Source organism: Eucyclogobius newberryi, unplaced genomic scaffold (genome assembly GCF_026437365.1).
Source record: "Eucyclogobius newberryi isolate DKJ021-1_F unplaced genomic scaffold, fEucNew1.0.hap1 SCAF_7, whole genome shotgun sequence".
Lineage (NCBI taxonomy): Eukaryota > Metazoa > Chordata > Actinopteri > Gobiiformes > Gobiidae > Eucyclogobius > Eucyclogobius newberryi.
The window spans coordinates 14,298,280-14,313,334 of NW_027316389.1; the positions used below are offsets into that span (position 1 = coordinate 14,298,280).

At 40.9% G+C, this 15,055-nt stretch overlaps 1 protein-coding gene across 1 annotated transcript; it reads left to right on the forward strand.

Moving 5' to 3' along the window:
• Positions 1-11,071: 11,071 nt before the first annotated feature.
• On the forward strand, positions 11,072-13,832 carry mterf2 (mitochondrial transcription termination factor 2). Its single transcript, XM_072435459.1, has 2 exons — positions 11,072-11,163; positions 12,512-13,832. Exon 2 carries the CDS (start codon positions 12,535-12,537, stop codon positions 13,660-13,662), a length of 1,128 nt encoding a protein of 375 aa, XP_072291560.1. The 5' UTR covers positions 11,072-11,163; positions 12,512-12,534; the 3' UTR covers positions 13,663-13,832.
• Positions 13,833-15,055: the final 1,223 nt, after the last annotated feature.

A 15,055-nucleotide genomic window follows, 5' to 3' on the forward strand; every position in this document is an offset into this window, starting at 1 on the left:
TTGGTCAGAGATTGAATATGTTGTGCAAACAGCAGGTGTCACACGTCAGGCGTGTGAGCTTATGAAGATCAAATATGATCAAAGTAGTTCCAGCTCTACCACCTGCCCTCAGTCCTGTCAGAGCTACGTTAATGCCAAAAGCACTGACAGCACTGAAACAATACTGTGCACTGTCAGAACGCTGGCCTGTTGGTGTGGCCCAACCAGAATCTGCAATGATGCAACAAGGAAACATTTCACTTGTGACTTGATTTTCACGTATTCCATAGGAACTTTCTACTGCTTTTGTTTTTCTGCTTTTACTTTGGACATTTTAGAGGTCAGACCTGACACCTCAAGTATGTCAGCAGGTTTCTTTTCTTTTGCCATTTTTAGTAGGATTACACCATAAGCCATAGGGTCTTGTCCACAATGTTACACCTGTTAAACTGTCATTTTCAGCTTTTATGAGAAGATATAAGGCAGTTTCATCACCAAAATCACACTTTGTGTTGCGTTAAAGGTGCATAATATTGAACTTTTCTGGTGGCGGCTGGCTTCCCCCATATATGGGGATGTATTTCTTTGAAGAAACAGTTCCAAAGTATCTATCTCCTTGGAATCAGCAATAATGGTACTAGGTCAAGTTACAGGTCTGATCTGTAGCTTCTCACACAAAGAATGATTTTTTTTTAAAAAGCTATTAAATACCTAAATACCTAATTAAAGTCATGCTTGTAATTTAAATAAAATCTTAATTCCATCCTGTGAAATAATCCAGGCAAAGCAATAATCTCCATAGATGATTTGAAACTACTTTTTTTTTTTTTTTTTTTTTAGCAATTTATTCACTAGCAAGGACCACGCCACAACAATGAAATACGAAAGAATGTTTATTGATAAGTCATGATGGGTCGATGAGAGATCGATGAGAGAGAGATCGATATGAGAGAGATCGATATGAGAGAGATCGATATGAGAGAGATCGATATGAGGGAGGTCGATATGAGAGAGCTCGACATGAGAGAGCTCGATGAGAGAGCTCGATGAGAGAGCTCGATGAGATGAGAGAGAGATCGATGAGATGAGAGAGAGATCGATGAGATGAGAGAGAGATTGATGAGATGAGAGAGAGATCGATGAGATGAGAGAGAGATCGATATGAGAGAGATCGATATGAGGGAGGTCGATATGAGAGAGCTCGACATGAGAGAGCTCGATGAGAGAGCTCGATGAGAGAGCTCGATGAGATGAGAGAGAGATCGATGAGATGAGAGAGAGCTCGATGAGATGAGAGAGAGATCGATGAGATGAGAGAGAGATCGATGAGATGAGAGAGAGATTGATGAGATGAGAGAGAGATCGATGAGATGAGAGAGAGATCGATGAGATGAGAGAGATCGATGAGATGGCTGGGTAGAGACTCAGGATGGGGGCTCTGTCTCGGGTAATCAGCCCAGCCGATTCAGAACCCCCCCTCCATGGATGGTTATGTGTTAAGGTGACGATGATAGAGACATGGGGTGGGAGGGTGGGGTCGAGAGAGCAGAGACAACAAGAGATGCTGGGATTGGCCTTTGCATATATAGGCCTTCTGGGTAATAAGAGGCGTGGTTGAAGAGTGGAGGTGTGGTTGCTGGGGAGGTAAGAGGTTGAGGCGTGGTCCTGCTCCCGAATCTAAGTTAGCGATTACATCTCCAACTACACTTATTTTTAGCTTTATTAAATTAAGTGTTTCTAAAAGTTTCTTGAAAAAAAAAAAAAACTGGTATTTTGCAATACAAATGCATGCATTGAATGCAAGGTAGATACCGTACATTTAAAGCCATACTGTGGAACATTCAACAACACAAGCTGGTGCTGATCCTCCACCAGAAAAGTTTGATTAAAAGTTAAAGTTAAAATTTTGTTTGGAAAAAAAAACATGCTCTATAGTATTCACCGCAGACCGGTTAATTTGCTTTGGTTATCTTGGGCTTAGAGGAGTCTGTATATTTCCCCAGAGGTGCAGCAGTGAGATGAGGATCTGATGTTAGTGACTTTGAGTGTCACCTTACCTGCCTCCTCTGCTCTTATCGTTTCATATCATCTCATATCACTCTGTTTGCTAATTGATTTATTCAAACTTTTGTATGTGTAAGTATTTAAATGTGACAAAACTGAATATGTTTCATTGTCGAGTTGTTTGGTTTGTATATTAATATACAAACCACATATTTACCATTTTATCAGTTCAAGACACTATTTTGGCTGACGGATTTTTTTTTTAAATTTTGTTGACAAAAGAGGTTGCGAGAGTCAGTCATCTGCCCTGATGTGCAGAGTTTTGAATTATGGCATGATGAGGGCAATGTTCACCTTAAGCTTGGAAATGTTAACACTAGGTTTCTCACATCTCACGTGTTATCTTAACCACCGAGTGACACACAGCTTTGAAGAATGTTTACCTAGGAAAGTATACATTTCAAGAAGACACACATTTAACCCTTCTCCAAGTATAAAGAAATAGTTTATTCTGTCACGTAGCCACATTTATCAATTCATAAGTCAGTTATAGCTAGTTCAGTTTCATCAGTTAGTCACATGTAACTACATGTTCCAGTGCAACATGCAAAATGCCTTGAAAGGAAAAAACAAGCAGCTCCACAGCTCCGGGCAATTGCGTCCATGGAAAGGTACAAATGACAATAGCCTGATTAATAGCCCAAACCAATGTCAGCAGGAGTCTTTCAACACACTCATTTAACATGCAGGTTCCTCTCCCTTTTTTCTCACAGCCATACCCCAACATTCGACTTCCACCTGACAAACTACTTTATTAATATAGTAAAGGTATCAAAGAACAAAAGAATCATCATCAATTTAAATACTATCCCTTCATTACATCTAGCCATTTAGGTTGAACCTTTTTTAAGCTCTGGTGACCCGTTGTGAGGTTTTGGAGTCACCTGTAAGTGTCCTAAACATATGTATGCTATGTCGGTGTAATCCCTCATTCGTCCAGGCGTGTTCCATAGTAGAAAAAGCTTCAGTTGTAGTCATCTGGACTCAGTTTGAAAAAATAGACGTTTCGACTCTCATCCAAGAGTCATTGTCAATAAAAGAATTTAGGTCGAGAACTCCGATATTAATGCTGTTCTGTGGTAAGACCCGCCCATTGGGAGGAGCCTTCCTGAAGTAGAAAGAGTTGTTTGTTTCAACAGAAACTCCCCCTTGTATCTACCGAGCTAGCCTATTCAGAATCTTAATGGGCTATTAGAAACCTCTTTGTCTTTGTGAGACCCTGGCTCAACCACCCTGAGTACCTGATTAGCATCTGAATGTCCTTTACCTTTCCAGGGGTTCAGAATCCCATTATAAATAACAGGAAGATGAAACCTAAGCCCTCCATTTCTGTTTAAAGAAGGTCTTTCTTTTTTAACAAAAATAGCTTCCTTGACTCCTCTTTCAAACCATCTTTTCTCCCTGCTTAAAACCTTCACCTCACCGTCTTCAAACGAGTGATTAGAGGCTTCAAGATGGAGATGCACGGCACTCTGAGGTCCTGAACTTGTATTTCTTCTGTGCTGATAAAGCCTCTTGTGTAGAGGCTGTTTCGTCTCACCTATGTAACGTTCTTTACAACTTTCTTCACTGCATTGGATCGAATAAACTACATTGCTCTGTTTTTGAGTCGGCAACTTGTCCTTTGGGTGAACCAGTTTTTGTCTTAAAGTGTTTCCTGGTTTAAAATAAACAGGGACTTCGTGTTGGAGAATTTACAACACGAAGTCCCTGTTTATTTTAAACCAGGAAACACTTTAAGACAAAAACTGGTTCACCCAAAGGACAAGTTGCCGACTCAAAAACAGAGCAATGTAGTTTATTCGATCCAATGCAGTGAAGAAAGTTGTACAGCCTCTACACAAGAGGCTCTATCAGCACAGAAGAAATACTAGTTCAGGACCTCAGAGTGCCGTGCATCTCCATCTTGCCAGGGTCTCACAAAGACAAAGAGGTTTCTAATAGCCCATTAAGATTCTGAATAGGCTAGCTCGGTAGATACAAGGGGGAGTTTCTGTTGAAACAAACAACTCTTTCTACTTCAGGAAGGCTCCGCCCAATGGGCGGGTCTTACCACAGAACAGCATTAATATCGGAGTTCTCGACCTAAATTCTGTTATTGACAATGACTCTTGGATGAGAGTCGAAACGTCTATTTTTTCAAACTGAGTCCAGATGACTACAACTGAAGCTTTTTCTACTATGTATGCTATATGTCATTTACTGCATTAGTGTTACCACAGCCACAGTGTAAACATGCTCAGTCATGGTGTGGCAAGATATACTAACTACGGTGACAAGGGGCAGTAAAATTTCCGATTAAGGTATAACATATTATTCATTATGAGTCCATTGTGCCTTATGCTATTTGGCAGTACACAAAGAGTCTGTCACATGCAGAAGTCTGGTTGCATGCACAATCCTCTGTTTGTTCATGTACAATAAATTGTACCCTTGAATCAATACATACACAGGCAGAGACTCACCAGCAGACATAATCACGTCGTATAGAGTATCTCATTCTGTGTGTCGCAGACATAAATGGGCCGGTCGATACTGAGGTTCTCCTCGAGTATCTCTGTGCCCGTTTGCCCCAGCTCCTATTGATCCAATATGTGGTTTTATGTGCGAAGTTCAGTACAGTGCCTGCGCTGAATTTGGATTGAAGGAGAAGTTCCTGTAAAGACATGAGACACTTAAACATGTCAAGTGTGGAGTACAGGGTCTCGCTGGTTCCATATGATAGAAAATTGCCCAAGTTGGCGAGTGAATGTCGAATAAACCGTTTTCCACTGATGTGAAGTTATGTTACCTGGGTGTGACTTGTCAAGCAATCTGTCACAGTACAGTTGGCTTACACTTTTGCTTCAGTCACGGCCACAGTGCACTTGAGCATGTTATCGCCTCCACCAGAGTTATTGATTCATAGACTTAGGAATAGGCTGTTTACCTTTGAAGTCAGAAAGGTGCAATAGCTGTAGATTGCTCATCACCACGCTGTAGCATAAATCCATCTGTTTTGACTCAATTAATGCTACATTTTTTGTGAAGTACCACTTAAGTTTTAGGGATTTTTTAAAGCTCTGATGTCATTGCAAGTTGAGGGAAAATGTAACTCTAATGGCCAGAAGATGTCAATAAATACAAATAAATATTCACTTATTCTACTTCGCCATGGTAAAAAGAGCTTATTTGTTTTCTGTTTTCTGTTATCTAGCTTATCTTAGGTATTTTGTCTGTTATGTACTCAACCAGTGAAACTCAACTGCTGACTGATAAGTGGATCAACTGGTTTTAAGTGATGTACAACAACAATAAAGACACAAGAGCTGAGACACCTTGTTAACGCCCTAGTTGTGCAGCAGGGATTTGTAAATGCATTAAGTAAATAATGGCATGAAATGGATCGATAACAATGATACAGCCACAAAAATGCATATAAACATAATGGTAATGCAAATGTAGTTTTTGCAAGATTTGTTTGTATGCAATAAAACATTAGCAAGAGTTAGTGATGGAATGAAATGAGTCCACAGAGCAAACAGAATGTAAAAAATATTTGTATTTGGCAGTACAACAGAGCTATGCTGCATATACATCTACAAAAATGCATAATAAAATATAATCTCTATTCATCTCTTATATTCCATAACAGAAAAGTACAGTGCTGAATGATAATTAAGAAGACAGTAAAAATCCATATCATTGCACCATAAACATATGCCAAGGCCTTGGTATTTAGTGCATAAGCAAAGATACAGATACTTGTTTAGCTCTTGTCAGTTTCTCGTTCTTTCCTCCTTTTTCAACATTCACACATTGCATAGTGTTTACATTTACATTTCAGCGCACATCACTAAAATATTTGAGAATGTTATGCATCAGTAAATTTGATATTTAATTCCAGAGCCAGGTAGTCAACATTCAAATCGACGACACATAGTTTGCATTCTTTACAATCAGGGACCACATGGAGGACATCTCATAGCACCTTGGTAACTATTGCGGTTGCATTGTTAGTTTCAACTCCCCGTAGGATGCTATCATTTTGTACTCATCTATCCTTTACCAAAACAAACATTGTAAGTACACTTATTACCATCAGCATGACCCCTGCTCTTGTCCCTGCTTGCCCATTTGATCTTGGTTTGGGTTGGCGCGGTCTATGCGTAGGTGGTGTTGTGCTAACGATTGTCTTTTTATTCACACTCAGATATGTTTCCTGTTTAAAAACGCACTTGTTCTCACTACCCCAATCTAAACTCATTTCGCCATCATCCTCCACGCCTTCCTCCTCCTCCTCCTCACTAAAGTCATCTTCATAGTCGCCCTCAAACTCAGCGCCCTTTAGCACCACACACCAGTACGACCCTTCGTCCGCCCTCTTCACGTCTAATATTTTTAGCTTAGCATTGTTGTCCATTACGTTTATTCTCCCTCTCAGCTCCTCTGGGATGGGAACACTGTCGTCCCCCGAGTCGTACACAAGCTCCTCCAGGCCTGATTTCTGTCTGCGATACCACTGGACAATGTACAGATCCACCTCTGCAACGTCGCACTGTAATGTTACTTCCTGGTTTTCAAAAGTGAATGTTTCCGAACCTGTCTTTTTAGGGCAATACAACAAGGAATACTGCATCTCATACATGGGGGAGATGCAGGAGTAGTCGCCATAGTGTTCCTCGGATGCGGAATGGATGACAAGAGAGAAGTGTATGGACTCTTCCCCGGTGGATATGTACATGTGATCGCTTCGTTCATCCACGTTGTCCACCTTTCCAAGAGGAGTATCCCAGTACTGGTTATCTCCATCTGCTTCACAATACAACACCACTTTGTCGCCATGTGTGGCAAAAATGTCCTTGTTGTCAAGGCTTTCAGGCATGTACAGGCTTTGGAAGCTGAGGCACTGTACGTCTTTGTGTACAACGCAGTAAAAATGTTGGTTGTTACTCAACATGGTTTCATCCAGCACAAGTGTAGCGCCATTGTTTTTAACTTCTAAAATGCCATCCACGGGAACGAGTGAAATGTTACTGTCCAGCAATTGTACAATCCTGTATGATGGGTAAACGTCATGGTACCATTGTACAGTGACGCTGTCTTCTCCAATAGCAGTGCTGTTACATGTAATTTCTATTCCCCCTCCTTCTGAATCAGCAGTGATTTCCTCAGATTTTGCTTCAGAATCACACACAACGAGCTGCTGCATGTGCTGACTCTCTCGGGTGTTGTTCTTCCAGCACTCCCTTCGGTAAATCCCAGAGTCTTGATAGATAAGGTTCTTGATCTGCATGCCGAGGATGTGCTGGTGGTTGCTGGAGTCAATACGACCCTGGAAGTCTGAGGGAGGTGTAACTGGTGGACTTACATCTGAGGAGTTGCAAATCAGCTGGTCCCCATCTCGAAGAACTCGGTAAACAACAATATAATCCATGCTGAGGCAGTAGCCCAGCTCCACCACACTGCCTACCGGTCTGAAGATTGGCTCGGGCTCCTCGCCGCTGGCCTGCTGGAGGAGGAGGAGGACAAGTAGGGTGAGCCAGAGGCCGATCATGTTGCCTGCGTCGCGTGTAACTGCTGAGCTCGGGGCCAAACTGTTGAGTTTTACTGTGTCACGTTCCACCTCCAGCAAAACTCTTGGTTTCCTCCTCTTTCTCTTTCTTTCACCCTGCGCTTTGAGTGACAGATGCTGCAATATAAGCTCTATTAAATATGCTTGGCTTATGTACGTATACAATAAGCACAAAGCTGTTAAAGAAAATAATCTTGTCTTTTATAAACATTAACAGACATTGAGCAAGAGTCATTCATTACCTGTAGGTGTGGCCACAGTTCCATTCTCATATTTCAGCGAATGTGTGAGGAAAGTTATGGGCACTTTAAGAAAGACAATCAAAGAATACAGGTTTAAGCACCATCACAACTTTCTGAATAGAGTCAAATTTTGATACTTGATACTTTCGGACATCATTTGCTTTAGTAATGCTTTAGTTGAAATAACAGAATTTAGAATTTGGCTTAGTGTTTTGTCTGTCTCATCATATCAACTTATATAAATCATAATTCAGATATAATAACGCACATTTTGGAAAACTTACTTGAGTAATTACACGGGCCACTAGTTGTTATCTTAATTGAGTATAGTATTTGTCTGTTCTACCCCCCACTGGATTTAATTTGCTCATAGGTTGCCGTGTATTACAGCTATTCAAACTTGATCAACAACCTTATGATTCATGATAAAACATGTGTTCCACAGTTGAGAGACAGTGACCACTATAACATTGGCTGCATGGGGGAAATCCCTTCTTCTTTTTTTGAATTGGACTTTCCACAGAATGACACAGAATGCCAGCAGTGTACTTTCGTTATGTGGGTAAGAACGGTGCTTTCACAGGACAACAATAGCTCTTTGTACTGGTTAGGGAAACAATGACCAAAATTCATGGGTATTGCATTATGAGCTGCACTCGTTTGGACTTCATTGCATAAAGGCTGACACATTAAACCAAACTGATCCTATCTCTTCAAGTCTGAGCTGGTGAGACATGCTAAACCCTTCATACGTGACAGAATGACACAACAACAAAACAAGTCTACTGGAACAAGTCATTCATCATTTCGGTCCAAATAGTCTGTTTTAGTTTTGCTCCAGTTCCTTTTAGCTCGTGTTTTAACGACTGGCATTGAATTCACCAAACCAACCCAAAAAACAACAAACTTTTTAGAGACAAAACAGCATGAGTGGCAAGAAATGCTCAAGCTGCCAACACACTGTTTTCAGCAGACTGATTTCAAGTAACTAAAGCAGACTCAGATGAAGTAGAATGGGCTTTGAAAAAAAAAAATACAAAATTGAAAGTTAAATATTATATATATTTTGAATGAGAAAAAGTCCTCACAATGTTTTCTATAACTGGAAGCTGAACCCATGAAGAGAAAGGGAATACTGACTGCTAAATACACTGGTGTGAAGTTAATTAAGGCAGAGCTTAATTTGATCTCCATTCCCACACATTCTGTTTTGTGGATTTATGGGGGTAATAGATTAGTGTATAAGGTTTTACAGCTTGATTAATTACAGGCGCTTTAAGTTGTCAAAAGTACCTGTGCTACCTGGTGGTCAAGGGGTTAAGGCGTCAGCAAATATGCCAGGCTTCATGTGCTTCATGTGAGTTAAAATTGTGGCTTTGACAATTTGCTGCATGTCCTCCCTTCTCATCCCCATATCATACTAAAACACTCTAATAAAGCCATCGGGCGAAAAAGTCAAAAAACAACAGACTTGCCACCCTAGTTACACATTAAACTTTGAACACTGGATAAAAAACGCTCATTATTATAGTATTCTATTACAATGGTATTAACATATTGCATTTGAGACGTGCACATGGTCTACTGCTGGTATATAAAATATAATGAGGCAGTATCGTGTGTGTAGTGGCGGGGAACAGCTTGCAGTGCTGGTGATCAAGCATCATGATTAAGCACCAACTGTGAGAAAACTCTCCTTGTGTTGAGCCTAATTCAGCCCAGCACTGATTGCACTCATCAGGGTCCGTATGCTGCGGGGTCTGGAACCTCCCCAGCTGCTGTGAAGAAGAGACCCAATTCTGCCAATGTTTTTACTTTAAAATTATTATTATTATCAATAAAACACAGCTCATAGCACATATCCCATATTTCTAAGATATATCAAACAAGGCTGACGTCATCATAATCTTTCCCAAACAGTGTGTATTTGGAATTACTAAGGCACAAGTTAATAGCGTTTGAAAATAAATGCATTTTGAAGGATAATAACACACTTGAAGGAGCACTTTGTAACATTTGTTCAACACAAAATGTGGTGATCATGATATAGTATTGTTCTGGACCAGAGTACTATTTTTGCCAGGATGACGTTCTCACCACAAGCCTGAAAGTCCAGGTCAAGTGGTGTCCAGCAACCAATTTGCCCTGGAACCATATTACACACTTCTCCAGTGTCTCCATGTCCAGTCTGGTTAGTCCCTCCATCATGCCTCGAGCAAAACTCCAACAGTATTGTGCAATAAGTTTTGTTTATTTCCTTGACACATTCCTCCTTCTTTTTTCCTTGTAAGCAGCCATATTTGTTTTTATACAGACTGGCAATAATTGGCTTTTCCACCTGGGATGTGATTGCCCCTGTGAACTCGGGTAGAGGAAACCGGTGACCATACTGATATCGATGTATAAAAAACACAAGAGAGATATCATTCTGGACTCTCCAAGTCAATGACATGGAAATGTATGCTCCGGATCAATTGCACCCATACCACATGAGGTCCTTCTGAAGTCATTCCACCTCCATATGAACTGTACAAGCAGCCTGTGTGGTGGCAGGAGAATCCGTTTCAAAGGAAATTAGAACAGTGGCCCCTCATGGTGATGTTGAAAAAGGCACAAAAAGGGGTGGCAGTAGCTCTCTCTCTCTCTCTCTCTCTCTCTCTCTCTCTCTCTCTCTCTCTCTCTCTCTCTCTCTCTCTCTCTCTCTCTCTCTCTCTCTCTCTCTCTCTCTCTCTCTCTCTCTCTTTCTCTCGCTCCTTTTATTATTATTATTTTAACAGTATAGTATAAAACGCATACTTTGAAAACGTACAACTACAATAGGTGCAACCTTTTCAGTTGACTGCCACCTGCCATTAAAAGTAACAACAAAATCAGAATCAGAAAAGGTTTATTGCCATTGTCAATGAACAGAATTCACAAACATAGAAACTTGCTTTGGCGATTCGGTGCAACATAAGACAATGAACAAAGATAAAACGACCTATATAAGTCAAAAAGTAAAACAATTAAAGTCTGCTATAGGATAAGAATAAAAATAGGCTAAAAAAATAAAAAATAGGCTCACTATGTTGGTATTTTTTCTGTCACTTGATTTGAAGGTTCGAATGCCACTATCAACATAAAATCCTTGTTGGTGAGATCCACTGGCCCACGTGTTGGGGGGTAACCGGGGGTAACTCGGAGTGTTTGGGAACATCGCTGTAATGACAGTGATCGTTGCAGTCTCCTTTATTCACTCAAGATGGCGCTATGTACACGAGATGACACACGTCAGTCGGAGAAGAAGACCGTTTCATAACAAATCTTCCCTGACCGTGTTTGAAGGTAACTGTAGCTTACACCTCTCACTAGAATTATGCCTTGTGCGTGAAATCATTATATTTTAAACACCACTGCGGCACTTAATAGGTTTCGCTAGCTGTCAGTGCCTGCATAGCGTATTTCGCCAATTAAAATTGAGATGTTTCAGAAAGGCTAGCATGCTAACAGCTAACACTGCCCTCGGCATTTTACATAAGATTGGGCTTTTATTTTGAAATAAGGATGCGAGTGGCGCAACATCTGTACACATTGAATTCGTTGGAAGCATTTATTTGACAATTAACACCAGCAATTATTTGTTTATAAATGGCATATTGGCATCATATTACGACTTTCAATGAATGACATGATCTGAGCAAGAACAGAGCGTAAGAGAGCGTAAGCAGCAGCTGCACTGTCTGGAGACTGCTTCCTGAAGAAACAGTATTACACGATTTGAAAATTGGTTTAATGCACTGTAATTTTTTCTCTTTTTTTCTTCGACCTGTAAAACATTTCATTTAGCTTTTTAAATTTAGCATTGGGTAGTAGAAGCCTACTCAGTCACATTTACTTAAGTAGCTTTTTGGAGTACATAATTTTACTTGTATTATACATTCACAGACTAACAGTACTTTTACTTGAGTAAAGGTGTCTTTTTTAGTAGGTCTATTTGTGACAAAAGCTTAATGTTAACAATATCAAATGATTTTAACACATTTTTTTTTGCCTAGCATCTGGTTTAAAAACAACAACACAATTTAGTTTTCCTAATTGATGTAGTCAATTCTTTGAAAATACCAAACTTAAGGCATTATCTAATGTTTTGCCTTCCCAATTATATTAATTTCAAATGAAAAATCTGATGTTGCGTCTTGCCAGTTACTCTTATAACTAGAAGCCGTGCAATGGCCTAAACACAGTGGTACGAGTCAGCACCTTGAGCAGAACTTTCCCCAAATACTTTCTTACTCTTACTTGAGTATTCTCTTGGCCCACTACTTTTTGCTTTAATTTTAACAAAATTATTTTGTTAAAGTGTTACTTTTACTTCAGTACAATGAATGGTGGCTCTGCCCTGCTCTGTTTAAAATATTATCATAAATTAACAAAATGTAGCCAGAACGAGGCTGCAGGTGAGCAGTAGGTGCATCCTATGATTGATACGTGGCAGGACTAATTGGCAGTCCACGCCACGAGGAAATAAGACTCAGATTTGGTGCCAAAAAATCGTCCATTCAACCTTTAAGAAAATAAGTGCACTTTATAATCTACTGTGACCGTTCATGCTAGAACCAATAGTAACTAGTTTTATTTACAGTAGAATATATTACCCATTCTTGTCCCTTGCTTATCAGTCTCTCTTCTTCAGGTATTCACTTCCTTGTTGCATAAATGTTGCGCTTGGTCGCAACTTCCTTGTGTCTCCGGTGCCTGCGCGTCCCAGTCCTGCCTCTTCACGTCAGGCAATGTAGCACAGCGAGACCGGCCGAGAACCAGCAGACCGTGGACACGTTCTATGATCTGTCAGTGGACATCCAAAAGGTCAGAAAACTTAAGGCCTGGGTTCTGCATCAGCATCCAGCATATGCTAAAGAGGTAGCTCACCTCCTGCGGGACATGGGGGCTTCGGGTCCTGTCATCGCCAACGTTTTAGTGGTGCACCCTGAGGCGGTCCTCTGCAACCCGGAGGAGATGGCAACTCAGCGAGAACTCTGGACGTCTGTGTGTTCGAACAAGAAGGACCTAGTCAACATTATCGAGAAGTTCCCTGCTTCGTTCTTCACATCAGCCAGCCACCACGAGAACCAGCGGAACAACATTTCTTACTTTCATAGCTTGAATCTCACCAAACGAATCATTACTAAACTCATGGCCAGTGCTCCACAGAGCTTCAGCCGCCCAGTGGAGCAAAACCAGGCGATGGTGAGCACTTTGCAGCAGTCCTACATAGAACTGGGCGGAGAGAAAGCCAATATGAAGATCTGGTTACAGAAACTGCTCAGCCAAAACCCATTTGTCCTGATAAAATCTCCTGAAGTGCTACGGCAGAACTTACTCTTCCTCAAAGACAGAGGTTTCACCACAGCAGAGCTCCTCCACCTGCTCTCTAAACTCCGAGGCTTTGTCATTGAACTCAACCCGGACAGCATGAATCAAACTCTGCTCTACTCCCAGGAAATGATGGGCTGTTCCGAGGGCCTGCTCCGGGAAATAGTCCTGAAATGCCCTGCCCTTTTGTACTACCCCAAACACATCCTGGCTGACCGCTTCGAAGGCCTGCTGAGTGCTGGGATCACTATGTCCCAGATCATGGACACGCCCACCGTCCTTGAGCTGACCACACAGATCGTCAACTATCGCCTACAGAAACTGAGGGCAGATGGTTATGAGGCAAGGACAGGATCTTTGGAGGTTCTCAATGGCACAAAAAAGGACTTTGAGCAGAGCTATGGCAAACTAAAGCTACGTGTACAGAGACCGCTTTTTAACCCCGTTGCCCCTTTGAAAATATCTGATTGAAAATACTGTTATCCGGGGCTATTTATTGTAATTTATTATGCATTAACTTCTGCACACATTGGCAGTGTGCATTCGGTTTGATCCTAAAATCAAACTGCCAATCCCTTCATTTAGCAGGCAGCCCATTTCACTGTCTGCCCTTTAATCTTAATAAACAAAAACAAAATCTTGCAACTTGTAATGTTTTTTTTAATTATTACTGTATTGTTTTTGTGAGTGGCATTAATCATATTCTTACTGCATCCATATACCTCTAATGTTTGTTTATGTCATTTTACTGCACCTTTTAACAGTCATTGCTGTAATATAAAATTCACAGATTTCTTAGTTGAATACAAATAGACTTTTACTCCGTATTTGCAAGTTACCTTGGCTAAGTGGGCACATAAAAGTAAAATATGAGGTGCAGACTAGTCTATCAAGAGCATTAAGCCTCATGACTGTGGACTAATAGGATTTTACAACCTTTTTATTAACAGCCTTGTAAGTGTCTCATTTTCACACTGTTCCTGGCAGCATAAACGCTCCCCTCAGGGATGGGCCTAACAGCGCCTCATTTTTACTGTTACTTTACAGAGTGAAACACTTGGTTATGAGCAATTCACTGCTGAAACGTACCTTCATTATCATTTCAAATGAATTCTAATGCACTCACACAATGACATAAAAGGGGGAGACAAAAACAAGTACCTTCTCTTTGATTTAGTTGTGGCTTGTTTTAACATATTCTGCAGTCTGCGTCTGACTTATGCAAAATTGATTTTCCATTATGTTTGAGCTCTTCCATTATTAAGCTCTTCAAGTCAGGCTTCATTATAGGAAAATAAGTAAAAGGACTTTAGGGTCGGTGCTCTTATTTTACTAGACAAAAAAGGGGAAAAGCTAAATCAATATGCAATCATACTGCACATTGTCTGAGAGGACATTACGAGATGTTCTTGCATCTCATTTGATGTACTAACGCTGACAGAAACCCTGGAAGCTGCAAGTGAGTGGCTTTTAATGGCCAAAACTTCCTCTGCTAATGAAGCTCTGACTTTATGCCTCAAGGTGTCATCCTCGCTCCTAATGCGACAACAGGGGTCAGTGCAAAGACACAGGCAGAAGTTGAGCATCCTGCGGGATCTTCATGTGCACTAACAACTTCTCCATCCCATCTGCCTCGGTCCGCATCCCCCGGCCTCGTCGTCATGGAGATGGCCACTGGGCAGATGATGCGAAAGTGAGTGCGTCTTGGTAATGAATTGGCGCCACACAGAAGGATGCTTGACTAGACATCATTTTCCAAACCACAACACAATATTCCCCTAAAGGGTTACTGCAGGAACTCAAGCACAACATGGTATAGGTTAGTTATCTTATTAAATTCATCACGCAAGGTTACGAGGTCCTT